This window comes from Petromyzon marinus, unplaced genomic scaffold (assembly GCF_048934315.1).
Source record: "Petromyzon marinus isolate PM22_M1 ecotype Great Lakes invasive population unplaced genomic scaffold, UKy_Petmar_22M1.pri1.0 PM_G_Scaffold_48, whole genome shotgun sequence".
Lineage (NCBI taxonomy): Eukaryota > Metazoa > Chordata > Hyperoartia > Petromyzontiformes > Petromyzontidae > Petromyzon > Petromyzon marinus.
In genome coordinates this window covers 811,423-838,517 of record NW_027423000.1, presented here as the reverse complement: position 1 = coordinate 838,517, position 27,095 = coordinate 811,423, and the positions used below count along the sequence as shown (strand labels likewise).

Genomic DNA, 27,095 nt, shown 5'->3' with positions numbered 1-27,095 from the left:
CAGTGTACACACACAGTGGACACACAGTTTATACACACAGTGTACACACACACAGTGTACACACACAGTGTATACACATAGTGTACACATACACAGTGTACACACACACAGTGTATACACAGTGTACACACACAGGGTATACACAATGTACACACACAGTGTACACACAGTGTACATACAGTGTATACACACAGTGTACACACACAGGGTACACACACAGTGTATATATATACACACACACAGTGTACACACACGCAGTGGCACAGAGTTTATACACAGTGTACACACAGTGTACACACAGTGTACACATACACTGTACACACACAGTGTACACACACACAGTGTATACACACACAGTGTACACACACAGTGTATACACAGTGTACACACACACAGTGTACACACACAGGGTATACACAGTGTACACACACACAGGGTATACACAGTGTATACACACACAGTGTACACACGGTGTACATACAGTGTATACACAGTGTACACACACAGGGTACACACAGTGTACACACACAGTGACACACACACAGTGACACACACAGTGACACACAGTGACACACACAGCGACACAGTGACACAGTGTATACACATAGTGTACACACACACAGTGTACACACACACAGTGTACACACACACAGTGTATACACAATAATGTCCACGTTGTTGCTGAGCTCACACACCCACTGTGTGTGTGTACACTGTGTGTGTGTACACTATGTGTATACACTGTGTCACTGTGTCGCTCTGCATTACTTCATCGGTGTGAAACGCCAGGGGGAGGTGTACCTCGCTAGTGACGTCATGTCACCACGGTATTCACCCCTCCCCCGTCCACCGCGCTCTTGAGCGTGACGTCACCTCCGCTTGGGTCACTGCCTATATCGTTCCAGTGGCAATCCTTATTTGGGCAAAGCTACGCCCAATGACTGGTGTACCATTAACATAATGTAGCCGTCGCGAGTTTATTGCGACGGGTTCAGCCTCATTAACATAATTTATTCAGTTAGAGAGCCGTTCGTGGGAGGGAAGTGACGTCATACTACTTCCTGTTGCGCGGGGTAACAGGAAGCTGCCGTGTGCGCGCTTGCACTGAAATCCGAGGTGAGAAATTCTCATCGTTGTGGTGGTGGTCGTTGTGGTGGTGGTTGTTGTTTACCAAGGTAGAGCCTCTCTCTCTCGTAGGGATGTCAGTTGAGTAGCAGCGAGCATGGGAATCGATGTCCAGGTTGGAACTTTACAACGTGGGGCCTAGCCACGCGGGGCCTTGCCTCCTGCCCTCGCCTGATTGCGTTTGGTGGTGATGTTGGTGGTGATGTTGGTGGTGGTGATGTTGGTGGTGGTGGTGTTGGTGGTGGTGATATTGGTGGTGGTGGTGATGTTGGTGGTGATGTTGGTGGTGGTGATGTTGGTGGTGATGTTGGTGGTGGTGGGGATGTTGGTGGTGATGTTGGTGGTGCTGGTGATGTTGGTGGTGGTGGGGATGTTAGTGGTGGTGATGTTGGTGGTGGTGATGTTGGTGGTGATGTTGCTGGTGGTGATGTTGGTGGTGATGTTGGTGGTGGTGGGGATGTTGGTGGTGATGTTGGTGGTGGTGATGTTGGTGGTGGTTATGGTGGTGGTGATGTTGGTGGTGATGTTGGTGGTGGTGGTGATGTTGGTGGTGGTGATGTTGGTGGTGGTGATGGTGGTGGTGGTGGGGATGTTGGTGGTGATGTTGGTGGTGGTGTTGTTGGTGGTGGTGTTGTTGGTGGTGGTGATGTTGGTGGTGGTGATGTTGGTGGTGGTGATGGTGCTGTTGGTGGTGGTGATGTTGGTGGTGGTGGGGATGTTGGTGGTGATGTTGGTGATGGTGGTGGTGATGTTGGTGGTGGTGATGTTGGTGTTGGTGGTGATGTTGGTGGTTGTGATGTTGGTGGTGGTGGGGATGTTGGGGGTGATGTTGGTGGTGGTGATGGTGGTGGTGATGTTGGTGGTGATGTTGGTGGTGGTGGGGATGTTGGTGGTGATGTTGGTGGTGGTCGTGTTGGTGGTGATATTGGTGGTGGTGATGTTGGTGGTGATGTTGGTGGTGGTGATGTTGGTGGTGATGTTGGTGGTGGTGGGGATGTTGGTGGTGATGTTGGTGGTGGTGGTGATGTTGGTGGTGGTGGGGATGTTAGTGGTGGTGATGTTGGTGGTGATGTTGGTGGTGGTGATGGTGATGTTGGTGGTGGTGATTGTGCTGTTGGTGGTGGTGGTGATGTTGGTGATGGTGATGTTTGTGGTGGTGATGTTGGTGGTGGTGATGGTGCTGTTGGTGATGGTGGTGGTGGTGATGTTGGTGGTGATGTTGGTGGTGATGGTGATGTTGGTGGTGATGTTGGTGGTGGTGATGGTGGTGGTGATGTTGGTGGTGGTGGGGATGTTGGTGGTGATGTTGGTGGTGGTGATGGTGGTGGTGATGTTGGTGGTGGTGGTGGTGATGGTGGTGGTGATGTTGGTGGTGATGTTGGTGGTGGTGATGTTGGTGGTGATGTTGGTGGTGGTGGGGATGTTGGTGGTGATGTTGGTGGTGGTGATGTTGGTGGTGATTTTGGTGGTGATGTTGGTGGTGGTGGGGATGTTGGTGGTGATGTTGGTGGTGGTGGTGGTGGTGATGTTGGTGGTGATGTTGGTGGTGATGTTGGTGGTGGTGATGTTGGTGGTGATGTTGGTGGTGGTGGGGATGTTGGTGGTGATGTTGGTGGTGGTGGGGATGTTAGTGGTGGTGATGTTGGTGGTGGTGATGTTGGTGGTGGTGGTGATGTTGGTGGTGGTGGGGATGTTAGTGGTGGTGATGTTGGTGGTGGTGGGGATGTTGGTGGTGATGTTGGTGGTGGTGGTGTCGGTGGTGGTGGTGGTGATGTTGGTGGTGGTGGTGATGTTGGTGGTGGTGATGGTGCTGTTGGTGGTGGTGATGTTGGTGGTGGTGGTGATGGTGATGTTGGTGGTGGTGGGGATGTTGGTGGTGATGTTGGTGGTGGTGATGGTGGTGGTGATGTTGGTGGTGGTGGTGATGTTGGTGTTGGTGGTGATGTTGGTGGTGGTGATGTTGGTGGTGATGTTGGTCGTGGTGGTGTTGGTGGTGGTGGGGATGTTGGTGGTGATGTTGGTGGTGGTGATGTTGGTGGTGATGTTGGTGGTGCTGGGGATGTTGGTGGTGATGTTGGTGGTGGTGGTGATGTTGGTGGTGGTGGGGATGTTGGTGGTGATGTTGGTGGTGGTGGTGTTGGTGGTGGTGGGGATGTTGGTGGTGATGTTGGTGGTGATGTTGGTGGTGGTGATGTTGGTGGTGATGTTGGTGGTGCTGGGGATGTTGGTGGTGATGTTGGTGGTGGTGGTGATGTTGGTGGTGGTGGGGATGTTGGTGGTGATGTTGGTGGTGGTGGTGATGTTGGTGGTGGTTATGGTGGTGGTGATGTTGGTGGTGGTGGTGATGTTGGTGGTGGTGGGGATGTTAGTGGTGGTGATGTTGGTGGTGGTGGGGATGTTGGTGGTGATGTTGGTGGTGGTGGTGTCGGTGGTGGTGGTGGTGATGTTGGTGGTGGTGGTGATGTTGGTGGTGGTGATGGTGCTGTTGGTGGTGGTGATGTTGGTGGTGGTGGTGGTGATGTTGGTGATGTTGGTGGTGGTGGGGATGTTGGTGGTGATGTTGGTGGTGATGTTGGTGGTGGTGATGTTGGTGGTGATGTTGGTGGTGCTGGGGATGTTGGTGGTGATGTTGGTGGTGGTGGTGATGTTGGTGGTGGTGGGGATGTTAGTGGTGGTGATGTTGGTGGTGGTGGTGATGTTGGTGGTGGTGATGGTGGTGATGTTGGTGGTGGTGGGGATGTTAGTGGTGGTGATGTTGGTGGTGGTGGTGATGTTGGTGGTGGTGATGGTGATGTTGGTGGTGGTGATGGTGCTGTTGGTGGTGGTGATGTTGGTAGTGGTGATGTTGGTGGTGGTGAGGATGTTAGTGGTGGTGATGTTGGTGGTGGTGGTAATGTTGGTGGTGTTGATGGTGATGTTGGTGGTGGTGATGGTGCTGTTGGTGGTAGTGATGTTGGTGATGTTTGTGGTGGTGATGTTGGTGGTGGTGATGTTGGTGGTGGTGATGGTGCTGTTGGTGGTGGTGATGTTGGTGGTGGTGGGAATGTTGGTGGTGATGTTGGTGGTGGTGGTGATGTTGGTGGTGGTGGGGATGTTAGTGGTGGTGATGTTGGTGGTGGTGGTGATGTTGGTGATGATGTTGGTGGTGGTGATGTTGGTGGTGATGTTGGTGGTGATGTAGGTGGTGGTGATGTTGGTGGTGGTTATGGTGATGTTGGTGGTGGTGGTGATGTTGGTGGTGGTGGGGATGTTAGTGGTGGTGATGTTGGTGGTGGTGATGTTGGTGGTGGTGATGGTGGTGGTGGTGGGGATGTTGGTGGTGATGTTGGTGGTGGTGGTGGTGATGTTGGTGGTGGTGATGGTGGTGGTGATGTTGGTGGTGATGTTGGTGGTGGTGGGGATGTTGGTGATGTTGGTGGTGGTCGTGTTGGTGGTGGTGGTGATATTGGTGGTGGTGGTGGGGATGTTGGTGGTGATGTTGGTGGTGGTGATGTTGGTGGTGATGTTGGTGGTGGTGGTGATGTTGGTGGTGGTGGGGATGTTAGTGGTGGTGATGTTGGTGGTGGTGGTGATGTTGGTGGTGTTGATGGTGATGTTGATGGTGATGATGGTGCTGTTGGTGGTGGTGGTGATGTTGGTGATGGTGAGGATGTTAGTGGTGGTGATGTTGGTGGTGGTGGTAATGTTGGTGGTGTTGATGGTGATGTTGGTGGTGATGATGGTGCTGTTGGTGGTGGTGATGTTGGTGATGGTGATGTTTGTGGTGGTTGATGTTGGTGGTGGTGATGTTGGTGGTTGTGATGGTGCTGTTCTTGGTGGTGATGTTGGTGGTGGTGGTGATGTTGGTGGTGGTGATGTTGGTGGTGGTGATGTTGGTGGTGGTGGGGATGTTGGTGGTGATGTTGGTGGTGGTGATGGTGGTGATGTTGGTGGTGGTGTTGGTGGTGGTGGTGATGTTGGTGGTGGTGATGTTGGTGGTGATGTTGGTGGTGGTGGTGATGTTGGTGGTGGTGATGGTGATGTTGGTGGTGGTGATGGTGCTGTTGGTGGTGGTGGTGATGTTGGTGGTGGTGATGTTGGTGGTGGTGAGGATGTTAGTGGTGGTGATGTTGGTGGTAATGTTGGTGGTGTTGATGGTGATGTTGGTGGTGATGATGGTGCTGTTGGTGGTGGTGGTGGTGTTGGTGATGGTGATGTTTGTGGTGGTGATGTTGGTGGTGGTGATGTTGGTGGTTGTGATGGTGCTGTTGGTGGTGGTGATGTTGGTGGTGGTGGTGATGTTGGTGGTGGTGATGTTGGTGGTGGTGATGTTGGTGGTGGTGGTGATGTTGGTGGTGATGTTGGTAGTGGTGATGTTGGTGGTGATGTTGGTGGGGATGTTGGTGGTGATGTTGGTGGTGGTGATGGTGGTGGTGATGTTGGTGGTGATGTTGGTGGTGGTGGGGATGTTGGTGGTGATGTTGGTGGTGGTGGTGTTGGTGGTGGTGATGTTGGTGGTGGTGGTGGTGATGTTGGTGGTGATGTTGGTGGTGGTGATGTTGGTGGTGATGTTGGTGGTGGTGGGGATGTTAGTGGTGGTGATGTTGGTGGTGGTGGTGGTGATGTTGGTGGTGGTGATGTTGGTGGTGGTGGTGGTGGGGATGTTGGTGGTGATGTTGGTGGTGGTGGTGTTGGTAGTGGTGGTGGTGATGGTGCTGTTGGTGGTGGTGGTGATGTTGGTGGTGGTGAGGATGTTAGTGGTGGTGATGTTGGTGGTGGTGGTAATGTTGGTGGTGTTGATGGTGATGTTGGTGGTGATGATGGTGCTGTTGGTGGTGGTGATGTTGGTGATGGTGATGTTTGTGGTGGTGATGTTGGTGGTGGTGATGTTGGTGGTTGTGATGGTGCTGTTGGTGGTGGTGATGTTGGTGGTGGTGGTGATGTTGGCGGTGGTGATGTTGGTGGTGGTGATGTTGGTGGTGGTGGTGATGTTGGTGGTGATGTTGGTAGTGGTGATGTTGGTGGTGATGTTGGTGGTGATGTTGGTAGTGGTGATGTTGGTGGTGATGTTGGTGGTGGTGGGGATGTTGGTGGTGATGTTGGTGGTGGTGATGGTGGTGGTGATGTTGGTGGTGATGTTGGTGGTGGTGGGGATGTTGGTGGTGATGTTGGTGGTGGTGGTGTTGGTGGTGGTGATGTTGGTGGTGGTGGTGATGTTGGTGGTGATGTTGGTGGTTGTGATGTTGGTGGTGATGTTGGTGGTGGTGGGGATGTTAGTGGTGGTGATGTTGGTGGTGGTGGTGGTGATGTTGGTGGTGGTGATGTTGGTGGTGGTGATGGTGGTGGTGGTGGTGGGGATGTTGGTGGTGATGTTGGTGGTGGTGGTGTTGGTAGTGGTGGTGATGTTGGTGGTGGTGGTGATGTTGGTGGTGGTGATGGTGCTGTTGGTGGTGGTGATGTTGGTGGTGGTGGTGATGTTGGTGATGTTGGTGGTGGTGGGGATGTTGGTGGTGGTGATGGTGGTGGTGATGTTGGTGGTGGTGGTGATGTTGGTGTTGGTGGTGATGTTGGTGGTGGTGATGTTGGTGGTGATGTTGGTGGTGGTGGGGATGTTGGGGGTGATGTTGGTGGTGGTGTTGGTGGTGATGTTGGTGGTGGTGGGGATGTTGGTGGTGATGTTGGTGGTGTTGGTGGTGATATTGGTGGTGGTGGTGGTGATGTTGGTGGTGGTGATGTTGGTGGTGATGTTGGTGGTGGTGGGGATGTTGGTGGTGATGTTGGTGGTGGTGATGGTGGTGGTGATGTTGGTGGTGGTGGGGATGTTGGTGGTGGTCGGGATGTTAGTGGTGGTGATGTTGGTGGTGGTGATGTTGGTGGTGGTGATGTTGGTGGTGATGTTGGTGGTGGTGGTGATGTCGGTGGTGGTGGTGGTGATGTTGGTGGTGGTGATGGTGATGTTGTTGGTGGTGATGGTGCTGTTGGTGGTGGTGATGTTGGTGATGGTGATGTTTGTGGTGGTGATGTTGGTGGTGATGTTGGTGGTGGTGGGGATGTTAGTGGTGGTGATGTTGGTGGTGGTGGTGGTGATGTTGGTGGTGGTGATGTTGGTGGTGGTGATGGTGGTGGTGGTGGTGGGGATGTTGGTGGTGATGTTGGTGGTGGTGGTGTTGGTAGTGGTGGTGATGTTGGTGGTGGTGGTGATGTTGGTGGTGGTGATGGTGCTGTTGGTGGTGGTGATGTTGGTGGTGGTGGTGATGTTGGTGATGTTGGTGGTGGTGGGGATGTTGGTGGTGGTGATGGTGGTGGTGATGTTGGTGGTGGTGGTGATGTTGGTGTTGGTGGTGATGTTGGTGGTGGTGATGTTGGTGGTGATGTTGGTGGTGGTGGGGATGTTGGGGGTGATGTTGGTGGTGGTGTTGGTGGTGATGTTGGTGGTGGTGGGGATGTTGGTGGTGATGTTGGTGGTGTTGGTGGTGATATTGGTGGTGGTGGTGGTGATGTTGGTGGTGGTGATGTTGGTGGTGATGTTGGTGGTGGTGGGGATGTTGGTGGTGATGTTGGTGGTGGTGATGGTGGTGGTGATGTTGGTGGTGGTGGGGATGTTGGTGGTGGTCGGGATGTTAGTGGTGGTGATGTTGGTGGTGGTGATGTTGGTGGTGGTGATGTTGGTGGTGATGTTGGTGGTGGTGGTGATGTCGGTGGTGGTGGTGGTGATGTTGGTGGTGGTGATGGTGATGTTGTTGGTGGTGATGGTGCTGTTGGTGGTGGTGATGTTGGTGATGGTGATGTTTGTGGTGGTGATGTTGGTGATGGTGGTGATGTTGGTGGTGGTGATGTTGGTGGTGGTGATGGTGCTGTTGGTGGTGGTGATGTTGGTGGTGGTGATGCTGGTGGTGTTGATGGTGGTGGTGATGCTGGTGGTGGTGATGGTGGTGGTGATGTTGGTGGTGATGGTGGTGGATGGAGCGTTTGTGTGAACTAACATGAATGATGGTATCAAAAATCATTACGTGAAAGGATTTGGCCTTTAAAAGGTAGCAAAGCATTTATTTGCAAGGCAATTTTAACAAATTGCACGAACATGAACCATTCAAAAACGTGTCATAACGTGACTGATCAAACATCACGAAAACGTCTGAGGCCTGCGCCCAGAACAATTACCGCACTCCCGGTCAAAGTGCGCCGTCTAATCTGGGAAACGGGGGCATTACAGGAGCAAGGTAAAATTTAATTTAACAACAACATCAATAATAATATTTGGACAAGTTCGGCAGGCCGGATTAAAAAGCCCAACGGGCCGTCCTTTGCCCACGTCTGGCCCAGCCCGTGTAGAGACGGAGCTACGGGATCGCTTCATGACGCAGGAGTGAAGTGTAACGTGGCCCTTGCAGTACCGAGAGCAACTAACAAGGGGGGTGCCCTTCACCCCGCAGCGGATAGACCACGGCTGAGGCTGATGACGGACCGGTTGAGGGTCACGGCGTTCCTCTGAGGCCGAATGAATCAGCCTCGCCCCCCTCCGCTGCACTCCGGGCTCTCACGTGATGTATCCTGTACACAAATTGAACGTCTCTGAATGTAGATTGAACTGTCGGCGGTTCCAACGTGCAAGCCTCATCTCCCCTCTTACACCAGGCACCGCCTCCGTACGCTCTGCGCTGCAGGAGCCGAAGCTTTCTGATCGAAGCGGCGAGTTTACCTTCTCCTTGTGTAGAGGTCAACCCTCGATTCGTCATTTGCCTCGCCTTCTCCTCTTGCTGCCTCCAAGATCTGGAACTTACTTCCCTCAACCATCTGTCCACGTCCAAGCTAAATACATTTCCTCCTCTTCTCTGCCTATGGCCGTCTCTCTCTTAAAATACCGGACAAGTATCACGCCTCGTTGTTACCGGTTAGGTGCACGCGTCTGTTGTGGTATAGCGTCGTGAGATTCGGTTGCATGTAGATGCTCTCTAAATTAAAAATCGTGTTAACTTATTCTGTACAAGCTACACCACTGTCGTCATGTATAATTATCACACACACACACACACCACTCGCGCTATTCGCCACCGCAGAGTTAATCGTGTAGGCAATGTCACAACAGTAGCGCAGCTAACGACCTACTCACCTACAAAGAGTGCAGTATAGCTAGGAGCTGATATGATTAGGCGATTAAGTGAATTGACCAAACTTATAACTTTTGTGTGCATGTATGTTGTTGAACTTCTTTCGCGCTGTACGGTAGTTAACCGTGCCAATCAGAGATGTGGGGGAAGGACGAAAGACTAAACACAAAGCAGTTAAATTTTAATTTAAAGCTTTCGTGACTGCAGTAATTCATATTCTTAGCTCTTTCGGTAAAGTCACGTTGAAGGGAAACAATAAAATAATAAAATATATATAAAACAATAAAAATCATGATGACCGTTTGTGTTATGGTCGAAACGTCGTGAGAATTTTTATTTTTATATATTTTATTACTTTATTGTTTCCCTTCAACGTGACTTTACCGAAAGAGCTAAGAACACAAAAAGCAGTTCTAAAGAAATGAGTTTTAAATCTAGATGTGAATGTGTATAGCTCCAGTGGCTTCCTAATATGGTAATAAAAAGTATTCCAGGCGGCTGCAGAAACACATCTGACAGCGTGCGATACAGTGACCGTCTTTGTTCGGTGACTGAGCCAAAAGGCACTGCGAGGATGACCGCAGTTTGCGTGAAGGTTCCTTAACCAGAGGAACGCGTGGTCAGTAACTCGGGTGGATTAATAAACAGCGACCATTTCAGCGTCACGCTTCCCGAAGGTAGGAAACCCCCTACAAGCCACGCCCAGCATAATACAACTGATTATGCCGCACCCATAACCTCCCATCCAGTGGCACATATGCGGACAAATTTTTAAAAACTAATTGTTATCCAATTTGTCGAGTAATGAAACCGATATATTTGGTTGAGTGATCAACGACTTAAGAAATATGATGATACCCCAGCTCTAATTATAAATGCGGTTATTTAAGAGATGGTCAAAGCAAAATTCATCACCCTAATTCATGACACAAATTTATAAATTCTGATATATAAAATATTTTACTTAATTAAAACCATGCGATATTATTTATTTCGTCGTTGAGCTGCGTGAATTGTAAAACATGCACTCCATTGATTTCAAATATCCATTTAAAAATTGTATCCTTTTAGCAATTTGATCAAAACCTATTTGCGATTTCGCATCTTCATGAGATCAAAGATGAATCGGCCCACTCTGAAACACAAGCAAAATTAATATCTGAATATGAATGGCGTGACCAAATAAAACATATCCTGGATCGTTTTGGTGAACGCTACACTAACAACAATACTCATTTCTATACAACGTCTGGCTCGCATGATTACTCTGTGTGGTTCATAAGGTGGGGCGTGTGCTGCTTTGATGATGGCAATTCAACCCCCGACCCACCACCCTCCCCAACAACTCGCTCCAACCATTCTGCGGTCATGATTTGGGACTGTGATTCCATTTGCAAGTAAACTCACATTTCAACAACGAGGGTTTGAAAGCATTAAGCATTAAGATCTGTCTGCATGTCTGCTCTGTTGTAAAGATGATCCAATATGAACACAATTGTAATACAACAGCTCTGTTGCTGTTAGGGACCATACAATGTTGAAAACTGGCCACAGTTGATTAAATGGCCCACTCATGGTCCAGAGCAGAACTCGGTACCACCTAAGTTAGCAAAACTTTAGTCGTACCCATTTATTTGAATGGAAAATGAAAGTAAATTACTTGATAGTCTCACTCATTGAATTTGTTTATCCCTGGCCACGTAGAGAAATTGCAACTGCTCAATTTAGGCCACCTCACGTGGTACCGACAAAGGAGACATCTCATGGGCTATGGAAAAATAAGAATAGGTTGTATCCTTTCTGGCAATAAAACAGATCTTAAGATTCATTGAAGAAGGTTTCTGTTTGGTGTTTGAACATCTAAACACCCGTTTTGTTGCCAAAAAAGGATCAAATCTATTCTTATTTTGTCATACTTTGATACCGGCAAAACGGTCTCATTTTGAAGCGTCTCATGGACTATTGGATGGGGAGAAAAAAAACGGCGCTAAAAGTCAGTGCCGACCTCTCCTGTCGTGCCCAGTGACGTCATCACGGGCAAAGTTCACCGCGCGAAGTCAAACGCCGCCTCGTGAGCGCCGCTCGAAACGCAAAATCATCGCTCGGTGAACATTTCCGAGGACAAACAAACGCATGCCGGGAACCGTGTGAGTTTGTGTTTCTTGTTTCCTCTGTGCAATGTGGGGGAGGGCTTCATCCAGCAGTGGATTGACAAAAGCGCTGTATGCATACTGCACAGGCTACGCTAACGTCACATTTAGGCCCACGGACCGAACAAACGCGTCTCTCTTTCTCCATCCGTCTCCACTCTCTCTCTTTCTCTCTTCACTGCTGGCCTGTAGGTTTGGGCCAAGCGAGTTCCTGCCGGAGATTTGGCTTTTCAGGAGCTGATTCCCCCCGTGATTTTGTCGGCACGAGGCGACCACGCGGAGTGTCAAGGGCTCCACCGGGCCCCAAGGCGCTGCCCCAGCACCACCGTAGTAGCCAAACCACCGGTGCTCGGCATGGCCTATATGAAGGTCTTGCTGGACCGCATGTTGCGCACGGGGTACAGCATCGTCCAGGAGAACGGACAGAGGAAGTTCGGACCGCCGCCCGACTGGCAGGGGCCCCCTCCCGCCCGTGGCTGCGAGGTGTTTCTGGGGAGGATCCCGCGCGACCTCTACGAGGATGAGCTGGTGCCCGTGCTGGAGATGGTGGGGAAGCTCTACCAGCTCCGCCTCGTGATGGATTATAGCGGAGAGAACCGCGGCTACGCGTTCGCTACCTACGCCACGCGCGCCGAAGCCACGGATGCCGTCAAGAAACTCAACAAATTCGAGATCCGTCCCGGACACCGCATTGGAGTCCGCTTCAGCGTGGACAATCGCCGCCTCTTCATTGGGGGGCTGCCAAAGGACAAGAAGCGAGTGGAGGTGATGATGGCGATGAGCGGTGCCACGGAGGGCGTGGTGGACGTCAAGATGAGCGTCTGTTGCTGGGACAAAACCCTCAACCGAGGCTACGCGTTCATCGAGTACGGGAGCCATCACGCGGCCGCCATGGCCAGGAAGAAGCTCCTTCGAATCAACTTCCAGCTATGGGGCCGGACCATCAAGGTGGACTGGGCCATCCCGGAATGGGACACGGTGGCTGCGGCTGCGACAACCGAAGACGAGGAGGAGAAGGAGGCGGCGGTGCCAGACCTGCCAGAGCCGGAGTGCACGGGCACCGGCAAAGCCGCACACAGCCTGTTTGAGGGCTGGGGGTCACGCACGCGGCTGTGGTGGGCACCTCTCCACCTGCGGCCCATGCCCGTTGCTCTCGAGGCGCTGCCGGAGGCGGCCATGCTGTCGTGGGAGGGGCGGTTGCGGATGCTGTGTCGGACTGCCGGCGTCAGCTACCCAATCTTCGAGCTGCACGCTTACTCAGAGCCCGGGATACCCGTGGGCCTCCTCTATAAGGTGTTGATTCCCGGGATGGGAGAAGGCGCCGGCATCTTCCCCGCATTTCTGAGCTCCAGCGAGGAGGGAGCACGGGAGGTGGCGTGTCAGCTCGCCTACAACATCCTCAGCGATGCGAATCCTCTGAGAATGTGCTAGGCCCCGCCTCCGGCCACGCCCTCTCGTGAAACCTTGGAGCAAGTGACACGAGAGGGCGTGGCTGGAGGCGTGGCTAGGCTCCGCCTCCGGCCACGCCCTCTCGTAGAACCTTCCAGCAGGTTACACGAGAGGGCGTGGCCGGAGGCGTGGCTAGGCCCCGCCTCCGGCCACGCCCTCTCGTGGAACCTTCCAGCAGGTGACCAGAGTAACTCGGCTAGCCCCACCTGTTGCCTTTGCCCCAGATGCGCCTCCTTCCCTGATTGGTTGTTACCTCTGTGGCCGTGCCGTGAAGCCCTTGCCAGGCCTCAGCAGGTGTCACCCTGTGATGTCAACAGGTGTCACGCTGTGATGTCAGCAGTTGTCACCCTGTGATGTCAGCAGGTGTCACCCTGTGATGTCAGCAGGTGTCACCCTGTGATGTCAGCAGGTGTCACCCTGTGATGTCAGCAGGTGTCACCCTGTGATGTCAGCAGGTGTCACCCTGTGATGTCAGCAGGTGTTACCCTGTCATTATACTTTAATGAAAACCGAAAACAGAATCCTTGAAGAAAAAAAACTCATTCAGGTTTTTTGACATGTCGACGCCATTTCGTTTTTGAAAATGCATTCTGATGTCAGAACATTTGATTGTTTATCAAATTGAAAAACCCTTGAACAACTTTTCTGCACACGGAGATGTCCGTGCACCGCCTCGTTTCCACGGCCTCTATCCCGGTGCCATTTGTATTTCAGTTCTGTTCCTTCACCTGAAGAAGGCTACTTGTGTTGTGGCCGAAACGTCGTGATTTTTGTTTTATTTTTTACCTACGTGGTGACTTTACCGAATAGAATCAAAGAGTACACATACAGCTGTTAAAAGTTTGATGTTTTATTGATTTTTAGCTTAGGTGTGTTTTTTCCGGTAATGTTTCTGTTGTTTATGTTTCAGTGGAAATACAGTCCTAAAAAGTCTCTCTCCACTCTCTCTCTCCACTCTCTCTCCACTCTCTCTCCACTCTCTCTCTCCACTCTCTCTCTCCACTCTCTCTCTCCACTCTCTCTCTCTCCACTCTCTCTCTCTCTCCACTCTCTCTCTCTCCACTCTCTCTCTCTCTCTCCACTCTCTCTCTCTCCACTCTCTCTCCACTCTCTCGGCCGAGTCTCTGCCACTTGTGGTTCTGAGTGTCGCACGCTTGGGATCCTTCTTGCCCTCCTCTGCGGTTCTGTGTGTGACCGACGACGTGTGTGGAGAGCTGAAGGGTAGCGGTTAGCGCTACGCTGCACCACGATCCTGGCGACCCAAGTTCGATTCCCACTCACATCCAACATCGGTGACGATTATCTGAACCGGTCCAGGGCCTCCCCTAGGTGGACTCCGCCTCAAATGAGTACCTGGTGCGGTGTGTAAACATCGCCACTAGGGAGACAAAGGCGGCCGGGCGTGGTGTTGGCCACTCACCCCCTCGTGTACCGTGCCGGCCTTATAGGAGCTCGCTAACAGCACTTGCCCCTACAGTCTGTCAAGGCTACACGGGGGATCTTTGTCCGTGCGCGGCACGGTGAGTGTGTGCAGCCAGTGTTTCTGCTGGGCGTATCAGAAGGCAATGAAAATAAGGACAACTTGGCAGTCACACAGACACAGTGACACACACGCGCAGAGACACAGACAGACACGCAGAGACACATAGACATACACACGCAGAGACAGACACACACATGCAGAGACACATAGACACACACACGCAGAGACACATAGACACACGCAGAGACATAGACATACACGCAGAAACAGACACACAGACACACATGCAGAGACACAGACACACACAGACACAGAGACACACACAGAGACACAAAGACACACACACGCAGAGACAGACACACACGCAGAGACATACACACACGCAGAGACAGACACACATGCAGAGACACAGACACACACCGATACAGACACACACAGACACACGCCGAGACAGACAACAACAACCGCCATTCGCCACTAAGTGGCGGTGACGTCACCATGACGCTTGTGCCAGGCTATGTGCACCCTGAGGCCACGTGAAGTGTCGAACGCCCGCTGGCAGGAGGTCACGGGGCAGACCCAGGTGCTACGGGTCGACTGACTGAGATGACTGGCTGATGCACCACCTGTGCCCCCTACTGTGCCAACCTGCTGTGCTTTAGCCACCCGGCGCTCCGCTCGTTGTTGTGAGCGTCGCTCCTCCGCCCTCCGTTGTTGAGTAGTGGTCTAGAAACACACACAGACATCACACACACACACAAGACACACACAGAGACATCACACACACACATGACACACACAGACATCACACACAGACATCACACACAAGACACACACAGACAACACACACAAGACACACACACACACAAGACACACACAGAGACATCACACACACACAGACATCACACACAAACATCACACACACACACAAGACACACACAGAGACATCACACACACACAGACAACACACACACACACAAGACACACGCAGACATCACACACACAAGACACACGCAGACATCACACACACAAGACACACACAGACATCACACACACACAAGATACACACAGACATCACACACACAAGACACACACAGACATCACACACACAGACATCACACACACAGACATCACACACACACAGACATCACACACACACCACACAAGACACACACAGACATCACACACACAGACATCACACACACAGAGACATCACACACACACAGACATCACACACACACCACACAAGACACACACAGACATCACACACACACACAAGACACACACACAGACATCACACACACACAAGACACACACAGACATCACACACACATCACACACACACAAGACACACACACAGACATCACACACACACATCACACACATACAGACAGACAAAGACACACACATCACACATGAGACACATAGAGACACACACATCACACATACAGACACACACAAAGACACACATCACACATGAGACACACACAGAGACACACACACATCACACACATAAAACAAACAGAGACACACACCCAGAGACACACACACAGAGACACACACATCACAGACGGAGACACACACATCACACACAGAGACACACACACATCACACACAGAGACACACATACAGACACACATCACACACAGAGACACACACACATCACACACACAGAGACACACACAGACACACACAGACACACACAGAGATACACAACACACACACAGAGACAGACACACAGAGACACACACACATCACACACGAGACACACACAGACAACACACACACAAGACACACACACACAAGACACACACAGAGACATCACACACACACAGACATCACACACACACAAGATACACACAGACATCACACACACAAGACACACACAGACATCACACACACACCACACAAGACACACATAGACATCACACACACACAGACATCACACACACACAGACATCACACACACCACACAAGACACACACAGACATCACACACACCACACAAGACACACACAGACATCACACACACACACAAGACACACACACAGACATCACACACACACAAGACACACACAGACATCACACACACACATCACACACACACAAGACACACACACAGACATCACACAAAGACACACACATCACACATGAGACACACACAGAGACACACACACATCACACACATAAAACAAACAGAGACACACCCAGAGACACACACCCAGAGACACACACACAGAGACACACACATCACAGACGGAGACACACACATCACACACAGAGACACACACACATCACACACAGAGACACACATACAGACACACACATCACACACAGAGACACACACACATCACACACACAGAGACACACACACAGAGACACACACAGAGACACACACAACACACACACAGAGACACACACACATCACACACGAGACACACAGATACACAGAGACACACACACATCACACACAGAGACACACACACAGAGACACACACGAGACACACACAGAGACACACACACAGAGACACACACAGAGACCCACACAGAGAGACACACACACAGATACACACACATACATACACACAGACAACACACACAAGACACACACACACACAAGACACACACAGAGACATCACACACACACAGACATCACACACACACATCACACACACAAGACACACACAGAGACATCACACACACACAGACAACACACACACACACAAGACACACGCAGACATCACACACACAGACATCACACACACACAGACATCACACACACACAGACATCACACACACACACCACACAAGACACACACAGACATCACACACACAGAGACATCACACACACACAGACATCACACACACACCACACAAGACACACACAGACATCACACACACATCACACACACACAAGACACACACACAGACATCACACACACACACCACACAAGACACACACATACATCACACACACAGAGACATCACACACACACAGACATCACACACACACCACACAAGACACACACAGACATCACACACACATCACACACACACAAGACACACACACAGACATCACACACACATCACACACATACAGACACACAAAGACACACACATCACACATGAGACACATAGAGACACACACATCACACACATACAGACACACACAAAGACACACACATCACACATGAGACACACACAGAGACACACACACATCACACACATAAAACAAACAGAGACACACACCCAGAGACACACACACAGAGACACACACAGAGACACACACAGACACACACAGAGACACACAACACACACACAGAGACAGACACAGAAACACACACACATCACACACGAGACACACACAGACAACACACACACAAGACACACACACACAAGACACACACAGAGACATCACACACACACAGACATCACACACACACACACAAGATACACACAGACATCACACACACAAGACACACACAGACATCACACACACAGACATCACACACACACAGACATCACACACCACACAAGACACACACAGACATCACACACACACAAGACACACACAGACATCACACACACACATCACACACACACAGACATCACACACACACACATCACACACATACAGACACACACCCAGAGACACACACAGAGACACACAACACACACACAGAGACAGACACAGAAACACACACACATCACACACGAGACACACACAGACAACACACACACAAGACACACACACACAAGACACACACAGAGACATCACACACACACAGACATCACACACACACACACAAGATACACACAGACATCACACACACAAGACACACACAGACATCACACACACAGACATCACACACACACAGACATCACACACCACACAAGACACACACAGACATCACACACACACAAGACACACACAGACATCACACACACACATCACACACACACAGACATCACACACACACACATCACACACATACAGACACACACCCAGAGACACACACAGAGACACACATCACAGACGGAGACACACACATCACACACAGAGACACACACATCACACACAGAGACACACATACAGACACACATCACACACAGAGACACACACACATCACACACACAGAGACACACACACAGAGACACACACACAGAGACACACACACAGAGACACACACAACACACACACAGAGACAGACACACACAGAGACACACACACATCACACACGAGACACACAGATACACAGAGACACACACACATCACACACAGAGACACACACAGACACACACGAGACACACACAGAGACACACACAGAGACACACACAGAGAGACACACACACACACAGATACACATACATACACACAGACACACACATACACACAGATACACATACACACATACACACACTATTACACTATTCAACTATAGACGAGAGACCTGCAGGAGCGGAGCTGCTGTGAGGCGAGGCGCTTGGAGCTCTCTGATTGGTCCAAGCGGCGACTTGGAGCCAATCAGATTTGGTTCCTCCCTAGCCACGTGACGCGAGATTTTTTTTCCCGCCAAATTTTTGAGACTCCTCCTCGGCCAGGCGCCATTTTGAGAGTCGTGAGGTGCGGATTTGAATTTTTTTTTATTTCGGAGCAGAAATTAACGACGATGACGACCCCCCAGGGGTGCGAGATCGCCTCTCGTGAGGGAAAACGTGAGGTAAAAAGTGGCCTCAAATGTCCAGCCCGTGATTCGCAGATAGTTTAAATATGCACTGTTGAATTTATGGGCAGTGTTGGGTCTATGGGCGCGGTGCTGAGTCTATGGCCATTGACAAAATACGAACGATTATAGACTGTCAGTACACTCAGCTTAATAACCAGGCTAGTGAGTGTACTGACAGTCTATAATGTAGACTGTAGCCTGGTTATTAAGTATGGTGAGTTTACTGACAGTCTATAATGTTGACTGTAGTAATGGTTATTAAGTATGGTGAGTTTACTGACAGTCTATAATGTAGACTAGTAATGGTTATTAAGTATGGTGAGTGTACTGGCAGTCTATAATGTAGACTGTAGTAATGGTTATTAAGTATGGTGAGTGTACTGACAGTCTATAATGTAGACTGTAGTAATGGTTATTAAGTATGGTGAGTCTACTGACAGTCTATAATGTAGACTGTAGTAATGGTTATTAAGTATGGTGAGTGTACTGGCAGTCTATAATGTAGACTGTAGTAATGGTTATTAAGTATGGTGAGTGTACTGGCAGTCTATAATGTAGACTGTAGTAATGGTTATTAAGCTGAGTGAGTGTACTGACAGTCTATAATGTAGACTGTAGTAATGGTTATTAAGTATGGTGAGTGTACTGACAGTCTATAATGTAGACTGTAGTAATGGTTATTAAGTATGGTGAGTGTACTGACAGTCTATAATGTAGACTGTAGTAATGGTTATTAAGTATGGTGAGTGTACTACAGTCTATAATGTAGACTGTAGCCTGGTTATTAAGTATGGTGAGTGTACTGACAGTCTATAATGTAGACTGTAGTAATGGTTATTAAGTATGGTGAGTGTACTGACAGTCTATAATGTAGACTGTAGCCTGGTTATTAAGCTGAGTGAGTGTACTGACAGTCTATAATGTAGACTGTAGTAATGGTTATTAAGTATGGTGAGTGTACTACAGTCTATAATGTAGACTGTAGCCTGGTTATTAAGCTGAGTGAGTGTACTGACAGTCTATAATGTAGACTGTAGTAATGGTTATTAAGTTTGGTGAGTGTACTGACAGTCTATAATGTAGACTGTAGTAATGGTTATTAAGTATGGTGAGTGTACTGACAGTCTATAATGTAGACTGTAGCCTGGTTATTAAGTATGGTGAGTGTACTGACAGTCTATAATGTAGACTGTAGCCTGGTTATTAAGTATGGTGAGTGTACTGACAGTCTATAATGTAGACTGTAGTAATGGTTATTAAGTATGGTGAGTGTACTGACAGTCTATAATGTAGACTGTAGTAATGGTTATTAAGTATGGTGAGTGTACTGACAGTCTATAATGTAGACTGTAGCCTGGTTATTAAGCTGAGTGAGTGTACTGACAGTCTATAATGTAGACTGTAGCCTGGTTATTAAGCTGAGTGTACTGACAGTCTATAATGTAGACTGTAGTAATGGTTATTAAGTATGGTGAGTTTACTGACAGTCTATAATGTAGACTGTAGCAATGGTTAAGTATGGTGAGTTTACTTACAGTCTATAATGTAGACTTAGTAATGGTTATTAAGTATGGTGAGTGTACTGACAGTCTATAATGTTGACTGTAGCAATGGTTATTAAGTATGGTGAGTGTACTGACAGTCTATAATGTATACTGTAGCCTCGTTATTAAGTATGGTGAGTGTACTGACAGTCTATAATGTAGACTGTAGCCTGGTTATTAAGTATGGTGAGTGTACTGACAGTCTATAATGTAGACTGTAATAATGGTTAAGTATGGTGAGTGTACTGACAGTCTATAATGTAGACTGTAGTAATGGTTATTAAGTATGGTGAGTGTACTGACAGTCTATAATGTAGACTGTAGCCTGGTTATTAAGTATGGTGAGTGTACTGACAGTCTATAATGTAGACTGTAGCCTGGTTATTAAGTATGGTGAGTGTACTGACAGTCTATAATGTAGACTGTAGTAATGGTTATTAAGTATGGTGAGTGTACTGACAGTCTATAATGTAGACTGTAGTAATGGTTATTAAGTATGGTGAGTGTACTGACAGTCTATAATGTAGACTGTAGCCTGGTTATTAAGCTGAGTGAGTGTACTGACAGTCTATAATGTAGACTGTAGCCTGGTTATTAAGCTGAGTGTACTGACAGTCTATAATGTAGACTGTAGTAATGGTTATTAAGTATGGTGAGTGTACTGACAGTCTATAATGTAGACTGTAGCCTGGTTATTAAGTATGGTGAGTGTACTGACAGTCTATAATGTAGACTGTAGTAATGGTTATTAAGTATGGTGAGTGTACTGACAGTCTAGAATGTAGACTGTAGTAATGGTTATTAAGTATGGTGAGTGTACTGACAGTCTATAATGTAGACTGTAGTAATGGTTATTAAGTATGGTGAGTGTACTGACAGTCTATAATGTAGACTGTAGTAATGGTTATTAAGTATGGTGAGTGTACTGACAGTCTATAATGTAGACTGTAGTAATGGTTATTAAGTATGGTGAGTGTACTGACAGTCTATAATGTAGACTGTAGTAATGGTTATTAAGTATGGTGAGTGTACTGACAGTCTATAATGTAGAATGTAGTAATGGTTATTAAGTATGGTGAGTGTACTGGCAGTCTATAATGTAGACTGTAGTAATGGTTATTAAGTATAGTGAGTGTACTGACAGTCTATAATGTTGACTGTAGCAATGGTTATTAAGTATGGTGAGTGTACTGACAGTCTATAATGTATACTGTAGCCTCGTTATTAAGTATGGTGAGTGTACTGACAGTCTATAATGTAGACTGTAGTAATGGTTATTAAGTATGGTGAGTGTACTGACAGTCTAGAATGTAGACTGTAGTAATGGTTATTAAGTATGGTGAGTGTACTGACAGTCTATAATGTTGACTGTAGCAATGGTTATTAAGTATGGTGAGTGTACTGACAGTCTAGAATGTAGACTGTAGTAATGGTTATTAAGTATGGTGAGTGTACTGACAGTCTATAATGTTGACTGTAGCAATGGTTATTAAGTATGGTGAGTGTACTGACAGTCTATAATGTAGACTGTAGCCTGGTTATTAAGTATGGTGAGTGTACTGACAGTCTATAATGTAGACTGTAGTAATGGTTATTAAGTATGGTGAGTGTACTGACAGTCTATAATGTAGACTGTAGTAATGGTTATTAAGTATGGTGAGTGTACTGACAGTCTATAATGTAGACTGTAGTAATGGTTATTAAGTATAGTGAGTGTACTGACAGTCTATAATGTTGACTGTAGCAATGGTTATTAAGTATGGTGAGTGTACTGACAGTCTATAATGTATACTGTAGCCTCGTTATTAAGTATGGTGAGTGTACTGACAGTCTATAATGTAGACTGTAGCCTGGTTATTAAGCTGAGTGAGTGTACTGACAGTCTATAATGTAGACTGTAGCCTGGTTATTAAGCTGAGTGTACTGACAGTCTATAATGTAGACTGTAGTAATGGTTATTAAGTATGGTGAGTGTACTGACAGTCTATAATGTAGACTGTAGCCTGGTTATTAAGTATGGTGAGTGTACTGACAGTCTATAATGTAGACTGTAGTAATGGTTATTAAGTATGGTGAGTGTACTGACAGTCTATAATGTAGACTGTAGTAATGGTTATTAAGTATGGTGAGTCTACTGACAGTCTATAATGTAGACTGTAGTAATGGTTATTAAGTATGGTGAGTGTACTGGCAGTCTATAATGTAGACTGTAGTAATGGTTATTAAGTATGGTGAGTGTACTGGCAGTCTATAATGTAGACTGTAGTAATGGTTATTAAGCTGAGTGAGTGTACTGACAGTCTATAATGTAGACTGTAGTAATGGTTATTAAGTATGGTGAGTGTACTGACAGTCTATAATGTAGACTGTAGTAATGGTTATTAAGTATGGTGAGTGTACTGACAGTCTATAATGTAGACTGTAGCCTGGTTATTAAGTATGGTGAGTGTACTGACAGTCTATAATGTAGACTGTAGTAATGGTTATTACGTTTGGTGAGTGTACTGACAGTCTATAATGTAGACTGTAGTAATGGTTATTAAGTATGGTGAGTGTACTGACAGTCTATAATGTAGACTGTAGTAATGGTTATTAAGTATGGTGAGTGTACTACAGTCTATAATGTAGACTGTAGCCTGGTTATTAAGTATGGTGAGTGTACTGACAGTCTATAATGTAGACTGTAGTAATGGTTATTAAGTATGGTGAGTGTACTGACAGTCTATAATGTAGACTGTAGCCTGGTTATTAAGCTGAGTGAGTGTACTGACAGTCTATAATGTAGACTGTAGTAATGGTTATTAAGTATGGTGAGTGTACTACAGTCTATAATGTAGACTGTAGCCTGGTTATTAAGCTGAGTGAGTGTACTGACAGTCTATAATGTAGACTGTAGTAATGGTTATTAAGTTTGGTGAGTGTACTGACAGTCTATAATGTAGACTGTAGTAATGGTTATTAAGTATGGTGAGTGTACTGACAGTCTATAATGTAGACTGTAGTAATGGTTATTAAGTATGGTGAGTGTACTGACAGTCTATAATATAGACTGTAGCCTGGTTATTAAGTATGGTGAGTGTACTGACAGTCTATAATGTAGACTGTAATAATGGTTATTAAGTATGGTGAGTGTACTGACAGTCTATAATGTAGACTGTAGTAATGGTTATTAAGTATGGTGAGTGTACTGACAGTCTATAATGTAGACTGTAGCCTGGTTATTAAGTATGGTGAGTGTACTGACAGTCTATAATGTAGACTGTAGCCTGGTTATTAAGTATGGTGAGTGTACTGACAGTCTATAATGTAGACTGTAGTAATGGTTATTAAGTATGGTGAGTGTACTGACAGTCTATAATGTAGACTGTAGTAATGGTTATTAAGTATGGTGAGTGTACTGACAGTCTATAATGTAGACTGTAATAATGGTTATTAAGTATGGTGAGTGTACTGACAGTCTATAATGTAGACTGTAGTAATGGTTATTAAGTATGGTGAGTGTACTGACAGTCTATAATGTAGACTGTAGCCTGGTTATTAAGTATGGTGAGTGTACTGACAGTCTATAATGTAGACTGTAGCCTGGTTATTAAGTATGGTGAGTGTACTGACAGTCTATAATGTAGACTGTAGTAATGGTTATTAAGTATGGTGAGTGTACTGACAGTCTATAATGTAGACTGTAGTAATGGTTATTAAGTATGGTGAGTGTACTGACAGTCTATAATGTTGACTGTAGCAATGGTTATTAAGTATGGTGAGTGTACTGACAGTCTATAATGTATACTGTAGCCTCGTTATTAAGTATGGTGAGTGTACTGACAGTCTATAATGTAGACTGTAGTAATGGTTATTAAGTATGGTGAGTGTACTGACAGTCTATAATGTAGACTGTAGCCTGGTTATTAAGTATGGTGAGTGTACTGACAGTCTATAATGTAGACTGTAGTAATGGTTATTAAGTATGGTGAGTGTCTGACAGTCTATAATGTAGACTGTAGCCTGGTTATTAAGTATGGTGAGTGTACTGACAGTCTATAATGTAGACTGTAGCCTGGTTATTAAGTATGGTGAGTGTACTGACAGTCTATAATGTAGACTGTAGTAATGGTTATTAAGTATGGTGAGTGTACTGACAGTCTATAATGTAGACTGTAGTAATGGTTATTAAGTATGGTGAGTGTACTGACAGTCTATAATGTAGACTGTAGCCTGGTTATTAAGCTGAGTGAGTGTACTGACAGTCTATAATGTAGACTGTAGCCTGGTTATTAAGCTGAGTGTACTGACAGTCTAAAATGTAGACTGTAGTAATGGTTATTAAGTATGGTGAGTTTACTGACAGTCTATAATGTAGACTGTAGTAATGGTTAAGTATGGTGAGTCTACTTACAGTCTATAATGTAGACTGTAGTAATGGTTATTAAGTATGGTGAGTGTACTGACAGTCTAGAATGTAGACTGTAGTAATGGTTATTAAGTATAGTGAGTGTGCTGACAGTCTATAATGTAGACTGTAGTAATGGTTATTAAGTTTGGTGAGTGTCTGACAGTCTATAATGTAGACTGTAGTAATGGTTATTAAGTATGGTGAGTGTACTGACAGTCTATAATGTAGACTGTAGCCTGGTTATTAAGTATGGTGAGTGTACTGACAGTCTATAATGTAGACTGTAGTAATGGTTATTAAGTATGGTGAGTGTACTGACAGTCTAGAATGTAGACTGTAGTAATGGTTATTAAGTATAGTGAGTGTGCTGACAGTCTATAATGTAGACTGTAGTAATGGTTATTAAGTTTGGTGAGTGTCTGACAGTCTATAATGTAGACTGTAGTAATGGTTATTAAGTATGGTGAGTGTACTGACAGTCTATAATGTAGACTGTAGTAATGGTTATTAAGTATGGTGAGTGTACTGACAGTCTATAATGTAGAATGTAGTAATGGTTATTAGGTATGGTGAGTGTACTGACAGTCTATAATGTAGACTGTAGCCTGGTTATTAAGTATGGTGAGTGTACTGACAGTCTATAATGTAGACTGTAGCCTGGTTATTAAGTATGGTGAGTGTACTGACAGTCTATAATGTAGACTGTAGTAATGGTTATTAAGTATGGTGAGTGTACTGACAGTCTATAATGTAGACTGTAGTAATGGTTATTAAGTATGGTGAGTGTACTGACAGTCTATAATGTAGACTGTAGCCTGGTTATTAAGCTGAGTGAGTGTACTGACAGTCTATAATGTAGACTGTAGCCTGGTTATTAAGCTGAGTGTACTGACAGTCTAAAATGTAGACTGTAGTAATGGTTATTAAGTATGGTGAGTTTACTGACAGTCTATAATGTAGACTGTAGCAATGGTTAAGTATGGTGAGTCTACTTACAGTCTATAATGTAGACTTAGTAATGGTTATTAAGTATGGTGAGTGTACTGACAGTCTATAATGTTGACTGTAGCAATGGTTATTAAGTATGGTGAGTGTACTGACAGTCTATAATGTATACTGTAGCCTCGTTATTAAGTATGGTGAGTGTACTGACAGTCTATAATGTAGACTGTAGTAATGGTTATTAAGTATGGTGAGTGTACTGACAGTCTATAATGTAGACTGTAGCCTGGTTATTAAGTATGGTGAGTGTACTGACAGTCTATAATGTAGACTGTAGTAATGGTTATTAAGTATGGTGAGTGTACTGACAGTCTAGAATGTAGACTGTAGTAATGGTTATTAAGTATAGTGAGTGTGCTGACAGTCTATAATGTAGACTGTAGTAATGGTTATTAAGTTTGGTGAGTGTCTGACAGTCTATAATGTAGACTGTAGTAATGGTTATTAAGTATGGTGAGTGTACTGACAGTCTATAATGTAGACTGTAGTAATGGTTATTAAGTATGGTGAGTGTACTGACAGTCTATAATGTAGAATGTAGTAATGGTTATTAAGTATGGTGAGTGTACTGACAGTCTATAATGTAGACTGTAGCCTGGTTATTAAGTATGGTGAGTGTACTGACAGTCTATAATGTAGACTGTAGCCTGGTTATTAAGTATGGTGAGTGTACTGACAGTCTATAATGTAGACTGTAGTAATGGTTATTAAGTATGGTGAGTGTACTGACAGTCTATAATGTAGACTGTAGTAATGGTTATTAAGTATGGTGAGTGTACTGACAGTCTATAATGTAGACTGTAGCCTGGTTATTAAGCTGAGTGAGTGTACTGACAGTCTATAATGTAGACTGTAGCCTGGTTATTAAGCTGAGTGTACTGACAGTCTATAATGTAGACTGTAGTAATGGTTATTAAGTATGGTGAGTTTACTGACAGTCTATAATGTAGACTGTAGCAATGGTTAAGTATGGTGAGTTTACTTACAGTCTATAATGTAGACTTAGTAATGGTTATTAAGTATGGTGAGTGTACTGACAGTCTATAATGTAGACTGTAGTAATGGTTATTAAGTATGGTGAGTGTACTGACAGTCTATAATGTAGACTGTAGCCTGGTTATTAAGCTGAGTGAGTGTAC

At 46.4% G+C, this 27,095-nt stretch overlaps 1 protein-coding gene across 4 annotated transcripts; it reads left to right on the top strand.

The window, feature by feature from the left end:
• Positions 1 to 1,038: 1,038 nt before the first annotated feature.
• LOC142917388 (putative RNA-binding protein 46) lies at positions 1,039 to 13,130 on the top strand. 4 transcript variants are annotated; one of them, XM_076062037.1, is made up of 3 exons: positions 8,559 to 8,650; positions 9,837 to 9,889; positions 11,555 to 13,130. In XM_076062037.1, the coding sequence occupies exon 3, from the start codon at positions 11,717 to 11,719 to the stop codon at positions 12,791 to 12,793; it is 1,077 nt and encodes a 358-aa protein (XP_075918152.1). In that variant the 5' UTR covers positions 8,559 to 8,650; positions 9,837 to 9,889; positions 11,555 to 11,716; the 3' UTR covers positions 12,794 to 13,130. The 4 variants fall into 4 exon arrangements, with proteins under 4 accessions (XP_075918154.1, XP_075918151.1, XP_075918152.1 ...); XM_076062038.1 differs by having other exon boundaries at positions 9,837 to 10,609; XM_076062039.1 differs by lacking the exons at positions 8,559 to 8,650; positions 9,837 to 9,889 and adding an exon at positions 1,039 to 1,116.
• Positions 13,131 to 27,095: the final 13,965 nt, after the last annotated feature.

What these genes read in the sequence shown, in the direction of transcription:
- LOC142917388 (XM_076062036.1), top strand. Translation starts at nt 8,603, where the DNA reads ATGAATCAGCCTCGCCCCCCTCCGCTGCACTCCGGGCTCTCACGTGAT. An exon ending in ACTCCGGGCTCTCACGTGAT is followed by an intron (nt 8,651 to 11,554) that starts GTATCCTGTACA and finishes GCTGGCCTGTAG; the next exon opens with GTTTGGGCCAAGCGAGTTCC.